Genomic DNA, 13,946 nt, shown 5'->3' on the forward strand with positions numbered 1-13,946 from the left:
ATATGAAAATAATTCAAAACATGGAGTCATTATTGATCTTACTTGTGAAAAAGGTGAAACATTCCTGAAATCAGTGAGTATGTGTTACAACTGTGTTAAATTCAAATATTTTTTGTGAAGCTAAATAGCATGATTGAAAGTAAGAATAATAGTCATAGATTCCTATTTATTCAAAATCATTCCCATTTTAGTTAACACAAAAACCATCAGAAAAGAAGGATTAATCTAAGTTAAATTTATAATTTCATAATTTTTCATTCTACTACACAATGAATATGAATAAAACATTTAATCTATACTTTAATTTAACTTTGCAAGTGCTGAGCTTCTTTCTTTCTTGAAAGGTGATGCTAGAACCTTCTTATAAAACAATTATGCAATACATAGCTCATTGTGCATGTGGCATACTGTAATAATGATGTTAGTAAATACATATTCTAATGACAGTCTACTGACTGTTTTTGTTGTTCTAATAATTTTTAACATCCTGTATCATGCCAAGAACTTAAAAGTGTATCCTAGAACTTGGCATTTAAAAACACTTAACAGTTACATCATTTAGCCACTCAAACAAAGGGTATGATAAAATAAATGTCAAGAGCATAAATTCAATAGATCAGTCAGACAAATATTTTCCAAGGTATTCCTGGATGCAGGTTCTAAGTTGAAATTAAACTTTCTTGTGTTCCTTTCCAGAAACATGTAGCCCCCATCTGAGGTCAATAAGTCCAGTATAAATTGTTTGTAACTAACACAAGTGAGAAAATTATGTTATGCCTGGAAACCATAAGCAGATTCATTGAGTGAGCATATAAAATACTGTTACTAATCTAATTAATTATAAAAGAAAAGTAAATAAGTAAACTGAGTTGCCTGTTAACATTTTTTGATAGAAAAATATGTGATATTGCCATTGATTTTCACACATTTTCACATTTTCTTTCTACAATTTTTATTCTCTTCCATAACAACAAATACAGTGGAAAATTTTCTCTGTCTCTTTCTCTCTCTTATGTGTGTGTGTTTTGTATGTAGTTTAGCTTCCCTGCATATCCACAAGCTGTAGCTAAGTAGTTGCTCTACTTAATGTTTACATACAATACAACAGCTGCAGCTGGAAAGTAATACATACTGTGCATCATGACTGAATGAAGTCAGTTCATTGTCAAAGTAAAAGGGAATGATGATGTAGAAATGTTTCTGTTGCTTTGTTTACAGTTGCAAATGATATTGAATCTCTTTGTTGACAGGTTTTGAAAAATGATTCATTTGGCTATTGCGGAGCCCACTGGCTCTGCATGGTAAAAGAACAGTCTAACTTAAGTTTCTTCTCCAAAAAAGGCTTCCTCACATCGACTACTGCTTTAAACATATCTGAAGTCAACTTCCCATGCACTGCAAATATATCACACAGAGAACATAGGTTCACAACAGAAGTAAGCGAAACTGCCTTGTCACGCAAGGATGCCTGCAGTTTTCTGGATATGAGACTAAATAAATCACTTGTTGGAAATCTAAGTTACAAAATTCATGTATATGATATTCGAGGGGATAGTAATTACAAATATTCTGTGAGAGGCACAGTGGTCAGAACAGATAGTAATGTAAGTCTACTAAATATGAGTTTACTGTATATGAATGTAAAACAATGGAATATTTGAAACTGGCATGCAGCATAACATTGCTAGAATTACAAATCATGAGCTACATCTGAAATGTTATTTTGGTCAATGAGAACTGTAGTATAATATTTCCATGGACCTCACAGTATTTTCTTCAAATCTTTAGCTATGAATAAATGAATGAAATGATGTTTGCAAGACTGATTTATCTTTTTTATTTTGACATTACTAAGCAGGGATGATGACCTGCCTTTCTTTAGGTTATAGTGAAAGTGCTATTTATATTGTGTCACTAGAATTCTGTTTTATTGCATAAATATAAACAGTTGTCTTTTATATGCATTTCAGTTTCAAATGGACATGAGTGGGAACCGTGAACTTTTTGACAGATCTATTCTTCATCTGCTGCAGGATATTTTGGAGTTTAGGTAATGTGAAAGACCTTTACACATAACTGTATTTTAAAGATGTGCCTGTTACTATGTGTTGAACTGTAAAGGTAGCAAAAACACTTTTCAGATAGCTTACAGGAATGCAGCTGATGACACCATTCACACCCTGCATCTTTCAAGGCTCAAATGCAACAAGAACACCTCCACACAACCAAAGATGACCGACATCAGAATATTGATAGTGAATATTAATAGCCATCATGTGAGATAACATTAAGTTTGTCTCTCTGCATTTGGACAGGGAAGCAGCAGGATTCCATGGAAAATTTAAGTAAAAACCTCCATCTTTATTTGAAAGGTCACTTGCTAATTTAATCTCAACTGCTTCCTTAATAGCACTATGTGAATAGCTGGAAGTGCATGTCAGAATCTCCATGATGGTATATACAACAGGATGATCGATGTCAAAGTAATGTTCTGCAACAACTGATTTGCCCTGCTGTTATAAGCATGTGTGATGCTTATATTCAATACAATGGTTCTCCTTGGTCTTGAAGGACTTACCGATATTGACACACCACAACTTCAAGGAATTTGACAGACACCCACTTCACACAAGCTTCACAGATCCTACAAGGACCCCAATCTTTGATTGTAGTCAAAAAACACATTCCACACAATTTTTTCACAGAATTTGATAAATACTGTGGTAAATTCTTCCAGTGTAAAGTAAAAGGCAGTACACTTAGGTGCCACCACATAATTGTAATCACACTCCTGATTTGGGGGTGGTCAATAGCATACCACATATCTGACAAACTTCCTGGATCTGAGATGAGGGGGTAATGTGAACCAAGGTACAGTTCTGTTGGATAAGGAGGGTTACATTCAAAAATTGCATTATTTACTATCTGATTCAGCATATCATAGGGTCAGTGTTGACCTAGCAAAAAGTTTTGAACGAAAGACTAACAATCTCTTAAAGAAAAGTTCTTTGTCACAGAAAACTATCAAGAGTCTTAGTTCTTATGCTACTCTCCACTGATTATATGGCCTTCTGAAGATCTACAAGAAAGCAATTCCTCTTAGGCCTATTGTCAGTAACATTGGTCTTCTGGCAAACTGTGAAGCAAAACAACTACTCTGTTGAGCCCACTAGTAGGTAAGAGTGTGCTTCACATTATTACATTAAAATCTCAATGTATTTCTTATGTCAATTAAAGGGATTTCATTCATATGACTCTGATATTTTAGTAAGTTTTGGTGTGGTCCTCTGTTTGATTCATTGCAGTTAACTGATGTTGGGTTTGGTGTTAAATTAAAGAATCTACTTCAACTTGTGTTTATTTCAACTTACTTTTTATTCAGTGACCAGTATTTTCAACAGACTGATGGAACTGTAATGGGGAGCCCGTTGTCAACTAGTATTGCATTATTGCCAGTTTCTTTGTGCAAGATGTTGAGGAACATGCCTTACAGTTGGCAGCATTGAAACCTGCATGTTTTTTCAGGTGCGTGTATGGTACTTTTGTTGTTTGGCCTCATGGAACGATAATTTAAGTGACTTTTTAGAACATTTGAAGTTGGTCCACCGCAATATTTACTTCATGATGGAGGCGGAAAGGAATGACTGCCTTCTCTTCCTTGATGCATTTGTCAGGAGAATGGTTGCTGGTATGCTGCATCATGCCGTTTATAGGAAAACAACTTGCACTGATTTGTATCTAAAGGCTGATGGTTGTCATCATACAGCTTAGTGTGAAGGAACCAACCTTGGTTCATAGGACATCATGTCAGACCCAGATAGTTTGTCATCTGAGTTAGTTCATCTCGACATCATCTTTAATCAGAATGGTTAGAGTTTAAGGCAGATTAGTTTCAACCAACTGTCATTTGGGTGAGTGATGATAATAATGAGGTGGCACCTAGGTTACTGCAATTTTACCTTGTGCTGGAAGAATTACCAACAGTATTTGTCATATTCTATGGAAACATAGTGTGGAATGTGATTTTCTGAATGTCATATTAGATTAGGCCCTTTCAGGATCTGTATAGGATGATCTTAGTTTGTGTAAGATGGGTATCTATTGTATTCCTTGCAGTTGTGGCATAGGTGAGACCATCAGAATCATGGAGGTCATACCATCATACATGCACTTACAACAGGTAAGCAAATATGTTACTTTAGAACATCACCTTGTCTTATGGAATACAACATGGAGATCCTAGCATGCATTTCAGCTGTTGCTATGGTTTTATTAGCAAATCAGTTGTGATTAAATTAGGAAATGACTTTATAAATAGAGATGGAGGTTTTTGGTTTAGTTCTGCATGGAGTTCTGTTCTGTCTGGTCAAACTGGTCACCTTTGGCAGTGTAATGCTACTAGTGTTTATGGTGTATTTGTTGTCTTTTGGCATATAACCCACATATTGAGGTTTTAAATTTCTTTGATCAGTCCTTTCTCATTGCATTTGTGTGTTCAGATAACAGGGTCAGCACCTGTCAAAATACCAGTGGGTGTTGAAGACTTCACCTGGCTGCATTCCTCTAAGTTATTTTAAAATTTTATACTTTGGCAGTTTCAACAAAACACTGCACAGCCAATTAGAAAAATTAACATTTTAAGTTTGTGAAATGTGTCTTGACTAATAAATACAAATTTTAGTGACTGACTAGAAATCTTTTCAGTTTAGTCCTTTGGCAGTAATTTGAAATTAGAAGTGATTGTATTGGATTACAGCATATGCTGTATCACTAATTTATTTTTTCTCAGTATGGTCATGTTTGCAGGTTAAAAGTTTCAAACCACAATGGAAAGAAATATTCACGAGATCTTTCAATTTTGAGGCAACTAGCAACCAATAAAATTGATGTAGGATCAACCACTATTCTACTAACTTATGATCGAATTGGAATGGCAGATTATAGCATTGGTGTGGACACATTTAAGTAAGTGTGTTATTTCATAAAAGTGTCCAAAACAGAGAACCTGGCAATGTAATACATAATCACAATTTAATATTTTTTATAAATGCAGGCAATAATATTAGCAACAGTTTAGGACGCTGCTCTTTTCAGAAGGGTGGGAATTCATATTTAGGCGTCTTAGAACCATGCTTCCACCTTTAGAAACAAAGAGGTGCTGAATATGAGAAATGGGGAAAATAATCTAGAGTCAAGTAATGAAAAATCACCCAGATACAAAAATCCATCACTACTGGCATTTGTTTCATGAACATGGATTTATAGTATTAGAAACATGAATCAGAAAAGAATGACAGCTGTTAGAGAGAAAGCATTTTACACTATTTGTTCCAGAGGACAAAGATGTATTTCAGAAGCAATAATTAAAGGCAGTAAAATTATTAAATATTTATCATCATTATTATTATCCACACATGGGCCCAATAGGACCATGCAAAGTATAATCAATCAATGTCACTCTTGATGGTTGGCCTTCCTTTGTGTCCAAATTTATTTCATCCTTGCAGACGGAGGTCTCTTTCTTTCATGTCCATGATGTTACAGCTTGCTTTCTAATTTCCCTCTGACCAGTTTTCCAATCACATATTTTTTGTCTGAATGTTTTTTATCTGTAACATTTGCCTCAGTTATATCACCTATTTTAAGATCCTCCTTAATTGCAGTGATCCATTTAATTGGCTCAGTTTTGGCCTTACTTCCATTTTTGTAGAATTCTCTATTTGTCTTGTCAACCTAGTGGGTGCCATTGTTTTAATGTGCCCATGAAATTTAAGTCTTCATTCTCTGATGTCACCATGTATGTCTGTGTATTCTTCTATTTCCTTATTACTTCTCAGCCTACAGATTTCTCCATCAGTAATTTTGGAGCCTAATATTTCCCTAATAAGCTTTCTTTCTTTCTTCTGAATTTCTTCAAAGTTCCTCTTTCTATTCTGCTCCATAAAGGCATTCAAGTTTGATTATAGTGCTGTAATGCCTAAGTTTACTAAATTTAGAAACTGAATTTTTATTATAAATATTTGCTCTGAATGCACTTGCCATTTTTTGATTGTGAACTTTGTTTGCAGCTTTTTCCAGACAGTTTTCTTGTATGATTTCCCCCCATCTATTTATATTGAGAAACAATTTTTTTTCTGTATTTCGTGCTCAGAAACTTTGGTTCTAGTTTGTTGCATGTCTTATATTCCATTTCTTCGAATAACATTTGTAGTCCTGCTTTTTCCACAACTTCTTTAAGAATTTCAATTTGTTTTTGAACTGTGGTGCCTCGCCAAGTTTTTTGTTTAGAAGGGTTCTTTTTAAAATGTGTTGACATGATTTTAAGGTTAAAATTTTTCTTCACTTCAATAAGTCTTCAGACATTTTAGTTTGTCCATTTATGCATAGGAAATTCACCCATCATTTTCTTATATTTTTTTTCTCTTTACCTAATTGAGCATTAAAATTAGCCATTAAAATTTTATCATGGTTCAAGATGATGCTTTCTAACATTTTCCAAGTTTCAGTTAACTTCTTCCAGTTTTTTATGGTTATCCTCATTGACTGGCACATGGACATTAATTAAAGTGTATGTTTTGTTTGCACATTTAAGAGAAATTGTCATTAGTCAATTATTAATGGGTTTTACCTCCATTATTGAATTTAAAATATCTTTGGATACTTCAAAAGCAGCTCCCAGATGTGGTGCATTATTAAGTATTCCTTTATCATTGTACTTTTGAAAAGATGATAACTGCCAAAATCCATGGTGTTATCGTCCATCATTCATGTTTCTTGAAGTGCCAAAATTTGAATCTTCTGTTCTGTTAATATATATCCCAAGTTATGAAGTTTACTTGGTTGCAAAAGTGTTTGTATATTAAGTGTTGCAAAATATGTAGTTGTTTTGTATGTTAAGTGTTGCAAAAAAATGTAGTTGTTGAGTCATTGCATTTTAAACTGTCTGCCCCAGAATCCAAAAGACCAATTGCTCCAGTAATACAGGTGGTGGTTTGACCATCTGGGTTAATACTGTGATTATCAAAATGGTCTATGATGATTGTACCTGGAATCAGGTGGGGCTGAGTAGACTCACTGAGTGAACTCAGAGTGTTAAGATTGGAAGAGTTAGTTCCAGAATATAAATTCCAGCTGCACCACTGGTGAACAGATACTAACTATTCTGCTCTTTGCTACAAGACAGACACAAAGTGGATTTGATTGTTTTTTGCCTTGGTCTGGGACTGTTTAATCTGTATTCACAGCTGTCCACCATATCTGATGGAACATTCACTATCCACTATCTGTGACTTGTCCCGTACCCTAGGCAAGGTCAGCTTCTTAGACTTTTACTTACAAAGTCTTGAAGCCTGGATAAATGTTTATATTTTAAAAAATTGCTGATTTAAACAGCCAAAATTATGCTAATTATGACAATTTTCAGTAACAGGAAATTGTTGGCATTAGTGAATGGTAGTACAGAAAATCAGATTAGTGGAGATGTGATATTACTTAAGGATGCCAAAAATTAAAGCAGCAAGGAAAGTATGTGTAGCACACATTAACTGCATAAGTGGATTTGAAAAAAGGACATTCTTTCATTGCTTTTGAAGACAGTCAGCAATACCACAGCTGCTGGAGGAGGCCTGAGAAATTCACTTGTGAACTAGGCTGCTGGAGTATGAATGAATGAGTGGCTAGTGACTGCAGGCACATGTCTCTTAGTTGTGTCAACATCTATATTGTCATTCCTGTGATGCTTATAGCCCCAAGGAACAATGGTGTCAGGAAACTTAAAATGAGACTCTCACGGACATATACATAAAGATGTTGCTTGTGTTAAGTTTTAATTTGTATCAATTAGTTCTAAAACCTCTCTTATTTGGGTGTAGGATTATCTCACATGGGATCCAAGTTATCTTACCAAGATCTTTATTCTGTGAAACATAGTATGTTCAACTGCTGTGCATTGCAGTGAACAGAAACAACCCAAAACTTACAGCAACAGAACTCGTCACACTTAACTGCACCCAAATCAGGAAAACAAGTTTTGGCAATCCCAACTTACTTAGAGCAAAATGATATATGCTCTCTCTCTCTCTTTCTCCCCCTCTCCCTCACCCTCTCTTTTTTTTCTCTCTCTCCTTTTGGATCTATAATTTCCTGGAACTATAAGCTGTTTGGTTAATTCTCAGTGTAGTTATACGGTTTCAGCCTCAAGCTATTTCCAGATAAGCTTGTTAATTTTTTTAAAAAATAAATACATTCATTTGCCAGATGTCAATATTTGATCAGAAATAATTTATTACCCTTACTATTTATTATTTATTGCCACAGCTATGATGCTCACCAGTCAATAGTGGATAGATTGTGTAGTGCAAGCATTATAATACAAGAACAAAGTAGCATGAGTTTGCATAATACTATTAGAACAAATTTGCATAAATATAGCATAACACTAAATGAGATGTAAGGTGAAAACTTTTTGAGTACATGTTCACTTGGTTTCACACAGTAGTGTATTGTTTAGATGGTCCAATTTGTTGTTTCACTGTCAAAGAACACATTTAAATTGTACAGTGGTTTTTAGCATAGATTTTGTAACATCGTTCCTCAAACTTTCACCAATTCCAAGGACTGCATTTTAATATTTAGGTGGTTAAACATTTTAATAGCTATTGTTGGAAAACTATCTGATGTCATGGAGAGTCAACAGCTTAGGATGTCTATGTTTTGCTTATAGCAGTTGTTGTAATTGTGGATGTCACTCCTGTTCATGGTTGGCGGTGATCCAATTTTCTACTTACTGTTACGATCCTCACCTCTTTTTTTATATATTTTTTTATATTAATAGTTGTAGTAGTAGTAGTAGTAGTAGTAGTAGTAGCAGTATTTTCTTGCAACCTGGCTGATGTAACTGTGGAACAGTGAAAAATATACCATCAGCAGATACTGATCAATTATAATATGCTTCAGTTTCCTCAGGAGGTATGCAACTCATGACAGTTTGTCACACATATGTGCAGTTTGTTCTTGCCAAGTGAGTTTACTATCTGCCATAAACCCCAGAAGATTCACAGTTCCTGCACAATTTAGGTATCCTTTGTCATTGAGGCTACATACCAAGTTTTGAATTTTTCCTTCATTTATTTTAATTTTGTTTGTAAGAAACCATTCCTCTACAGCACTGAAAGAAGCATTTACTTCTTCTTGAGCCTTGCTGGTGTCAATGCCTTTTGAGTATAGACTTGTGCCATCCATGAATTGCAGATACTGTTTTTGAGACCTTAAACCATTTACAAAAACAAGGTATGGTAGGAGACTCACTACTGATTCCTGTAGCACTCCAAATTCACTTCACATAATAGTTCTCCTTGGATTGATACAATCTGCTGTCTGTTTTCCAAACAAGATCTGAGTGTTGCCAGAACAGTGCCAGCAACTCAATACTTACTGAGGTTGTTTAAGAGTACCTTAACCAGGAATGCAGTTAAAAGCCTTACTAAGCTCACAAAGTGTCAGTTTTACAGATTTTTTTGTTATCAAAACCGTGCTTTACCCCAATAACCAGATAGAGTGCTGTTGTTGTTGTTGTAGATCTGCCTTTCCAGAAACCATACTGTGGATCTCTGAAGAGTTCATTAATTTCAAAGTAATTTGATATTTGGTCTTTCATTGCAGTCTCAATGACATTAGTGAAGATTGGATTTATTGAGATTGGTCTGCAGCTTGCTACTGTGGCTGGGTCACCATTTTTATAAACTGGCACTGTCCATGCAGGTTTCAGAAAGTCTGAAAATCCACCAGCAATGAAATTCCATAGTTATTGGTTCAGCAGTTATGTAGATAATTTTCTTGGCAATGTTAGTGGACATCCTGTACATATTATCACTATCAGAAGGTTTATAAGATTTTACAATATTTATTATTTCATCTTTTTCTTCCTGTCTTCACTGATCAGGTCCCAGGCTGCCTTACATGGGTTGTGAGTTCCTGCAATGAGCCTATCATTGCTTTTCTTTTGGGCTTCTTCTACATCCTTTCTGTAATGTCTTTTTGCTTGCAAATATCTGTTGTACAACACTTCCTTTGCACTGGGATCTGTTGCTGTTTTGTAGTGATCATGTAACAACAGTACTATGCATCTTAATTTTTTCAGTTCATTAGTAAAACATAGTTTTTCTTTAACACTGTGATTGTGTTGTGACATGCTTGCAGAACATTTTTTGACCTTCTCTGGAGGGGAGAGAAAGGAAAGGGAAGGAATGATTAATATCAGCTGCATCATGACTTTGTACAGAATCAGTGGTGATGAGTGAAAATGTGTGCCTGACTGGGATTTGAGCCTGGGATCTCCTGCTTATTAGGCATTTGCATTAACCACTGCACCATCTGGACACAGGTCATATCACAATTGCCTGGACTATCTCAGCATGCCTCCTGTCCGACTGACATTCTCACCTGGTGCCACATATCTGCAGTTTCCATCCACGACCTCCATGCTCTCTACTTTGAGATTCCCACAGGAGGTTGAACATGGTTGTGCAACCACACTTACGGTGGTAGATTCATTGGCTTTCAAGGTGAATCAATTATATAATTGATTTTCTTCAATGGGCAATGAATCCACCACCTTCAGTGCAGATGCTTAGTCATGTTCAACCTCCAGCAGGAATCTCAAAGTAGAGAGCATGGAGGCTGTTGATGGCAACTGTGTATAGGTAAGAATGTTGGTCAGCCAGGAGGCATGTCAAGACAGTCCACACAGATGTGATGAACACTGTGTCTGGATGGCACAATGGTTAACACAACTGCCTAGTAAGCAGGAAACCCTCGGTTTGAATTCCAGTCCAGCAAACATTTTCACTTGTCGCTGATGATGTTTCACGTTATCTGTCAGGCAGCAACAAGCAGTTAACTGTCTGTGGTGATTTCAATGTAGATTTTCTAAAGGATTCTTATAGAAAAAATGATCTGGAAGGCTTATTTAGATCTTACAATTTGATTTCAGCAGTTAACTTTCCAACACAGATGGGCAAAGACAGTAGTACCATAATCGAAATGTTTTCTCCGATGAAGCTCAAAGAAAGAAAATAATTGTATACCCAGTGACAAATGCTCTCTATGATAATGTTCCACAATTAATTAGGATAAGTAACATAATGCCTTACAGTACTGATACTCATAAGTGGAATCAGAATAATTAATGACTCCAGAACAAATGCTTTTGTGAATAGTTTACAGGAGATGACATGGGATGAACTTTGTAATGAATGAGATGCTGGAATTTAATTTAATTTGTTGCATGATAAATTACTATCAGTATTTGAAAACACCTGTGTGCACATGCTAATCAGAAGAACATATAACAGCCATGTAAAAAAACAAGGATGAGTAGAGTGATTAGAGTATCTTGTGAAAGGGAAATGGAAATGTATATTTAGAGATCCTGAGAAAAGTAATTAAAAATCAAGAAATATGCATATTATGTCAGTAATTCTGACAACAGACTTAAGGCTACATGTAATGTAGTGAAACAAGAGACAGGACAACCAGCCTAAGAACAGGATAACATACCTACTGAATTAAATGGAATGATTATAAATGATGAGTCACAGGTAGAAAATGCATTTAATAATCATTTCTTAAGTATAGTACAAAATATTGGGACAAGCAGTTCAAGAGAAAAATCACAGCTGTATGTTGAAAGAGTAACTCCCATAAAATTCAGTCTTCAGAATGTGTCACTAGCTTCTCCCTCTGAAATTAAGAAATAATATTTCTCAAAATTAAAAGCTCATATGGATTTGAAAATGTTCACAACAGGGAACTAAGGATTTTTTTCCGGTATAATAAGCCCTATCTTCTGTGAAATATGTAATACATTACCTGCTCAAGGCATTTTTCCAGAGATTGAAATATGCCACTATTAATACCCTCTATAAGAAATGTTATACAAGAGATGAAAATAAGTTAGACCCATTTCACTATTGACATCATTTTCCAAAATTTTTGAGAAGGCCGTGTATGCATGTATGTCATGATAGTATCCCACCTGAGCAACATTAATATACTGAGGAAAGCAGAGTTGAGATTTCAGAAAAGTTGCTCTACAGTGAGTGCCATTTGCTCATTTGCTAACCAATTTTTACAACTATTAAATCACAAAATAACACCAATTAGTATTTTCTGTGACCAATCTAAGGCATTTGACTGTGTGAATTACCCTGTCCTCTTAGATAAACTGTAGTTTTATGGAACTGGTGGTATAGCCAACCAATGAATAATGTCAATAAAGTCATAGCTAACCAAAAGAATGCAGAAAGTTGTACTTATTAATTCAAGCAAACTAGTGAGGGGAGATTCTTTTCACTGGGGAGAAATCATATATGTGGTTGCCCAAGGCTCAATCTTAGATCTGCCAATGTCCCTCATGTATGTATGTAAACAAAATTAGTTATTTTGTGGTTGATATTAGTACTGCAATCAATCCAATCATACACATACCAACAGAAGATATGCTAAACAATGTTCTTAACAGTGTAATTAGCTGGGGGGGGGGGGGGGGTCTGCATTTGGTCTCACCCTCAATTTCAGAAAGAGACAACACATTCAGTTCTGTACATCTAGGGGCACTACTCCAACTATAAGTGTAACAAATGGTAAGGAATTAATAAATAGAATGGAAAGTTCAAAATTTAAGGAGACCATATTGATGAGAATTTAACTGGAGAAACACTTTTTGGAGCTCCTAAAACAACATAGTTCAGTCACATTTGCACTTAGAATCATTGCAATCTTGCAGAGAGAAAAATCGTCAAGTTGACATATTTTGCTTATTTTCAGTTAATAACATCATATTTAATCATGTTCTGAGGTAACTCATCTTTAAGAAAGAAAGTCTTCATTGCTAAAAAAATGTGCTGTATGAATGATATATGATGCTCACCTATGATCATCTAGTAGATGTGTTTAAGGAGTTGGACATTTTGGCTACTACTTCACAGTGTATTTATTCCCTCATTACATTTGCTGTATGTGATCCATTTGCAGTTCAGAAGGAACAATGATGTACATTATTACAGTACCAGAGAAAAATGACATTCATTACACCACATTAAGGCTGTCTTTAGTACAGAAAGGGGTGCACAATGCTGCAACTAAAATATCTGATCACTATCCACTAATATAAAATGTCTCATGGACATTCATTCCACATAATTATGGTTTATTATGAAAATGATGCATGGAACATGAAACTAAGTAATTAACTACGCTGAGACTGTTCCTGTAGAGTTTCAGGTGGTTATGGAGTCATCTCAAAACTTTTTAGCATCTGTGGACCTGCTTTCAAAGAAAACTGTTTGTTGGGATGTGTCTAGACAGCTCAGGCAGTCAGGCAGCATATAGCTAACTACACCCACTTGAAGTAGAGATCTGGGTTAGATGCCACTCTAGGAAATGGCTACATGCTGTTATTAAGACTCAAACTCATATTTGTGAAACTTCAGTTTAGATGTGTAGATGTAAAACTGTTGAGTGTTGTATGGGATGTCCCAAACCTTTAGTGTCAGAATTGATTGCCGAGGATCCTAAACTGAGGATTTTGAAATAAGGAGACAAATGATCACATGGTATGAAATCTTGAATAAGCACTATGGTTGTGAGAGACATGTTTGAAATTATTTGTGTTTCATAACAAGAAACTGACTGCATCAACCTTGATGATGCTACAATGAAAAACAACTGACAATTGTTTGTGAAGTGTCCACAGCGTGGTTTACCACTGTTTTCAGTTCCTTACCAGTTGTTGAAGACAAGATATTATTCATTATACTAACTTGTAAATATGTATTTAATATACTGATATAAAAAAGCAACACCACAAAGAAGGGCTTGTGTGAGGTAAATGAAAGTTGGTAGTTGTGTTTCTGCACCTGAAAGATGATATCTAATCAATTTCGTGC

At 35.2% G+C, this 13,946-nt stretch overlaps 1 protein-coding gene across 1 annotated transcript in view; it reads left to right on the plus strand.

The window, feature by feature from the left end:
* Positions 1 to 1,256: 1,256 nt before the first annotated feature.
* Positions 1,257 to 13,946, plus strand: part of LOC124777812 — a 58,690-nt gene continuing 46,000 nt past the window's right edge. The window contains exons 1-3 of the mRNA XM_047253334.1: positions 1,257 to 1,604; positions 1,971 to 2,050; positions 4,807 to 4,965. Of these exons, the coding sequence (XP_047109290.1) occupies positions 1,299 to 1,604; positions 1,971 to 2,050; positions 4,807 to 4,965 (545 nt within the window). The 5' untranslated portion in view covers positions 1,257 to 1,298. The remainder of the gene's footprint in view (positions 1,605 to 1,970; positions 2,051 to 4,806; positions 4,966 to 13,946) is intronic.

This window comes from Schistocerca piceifrons, chromosome 1, assembly GCF_021461385.2.
Source record: "Schistocerca piceifrons isolate TAMUIC-IGC-003096 chromosome 1, iqSchPice1.1, whole genome shotgun sequence".
NCBI classification, from domain to species: domain Eukaryota; kingdom Metazoa; phylum Arthropoda; class Insecta; order Orthoptera; family Acrididae; genus Schistocerca; species Schistocerca piceifrons.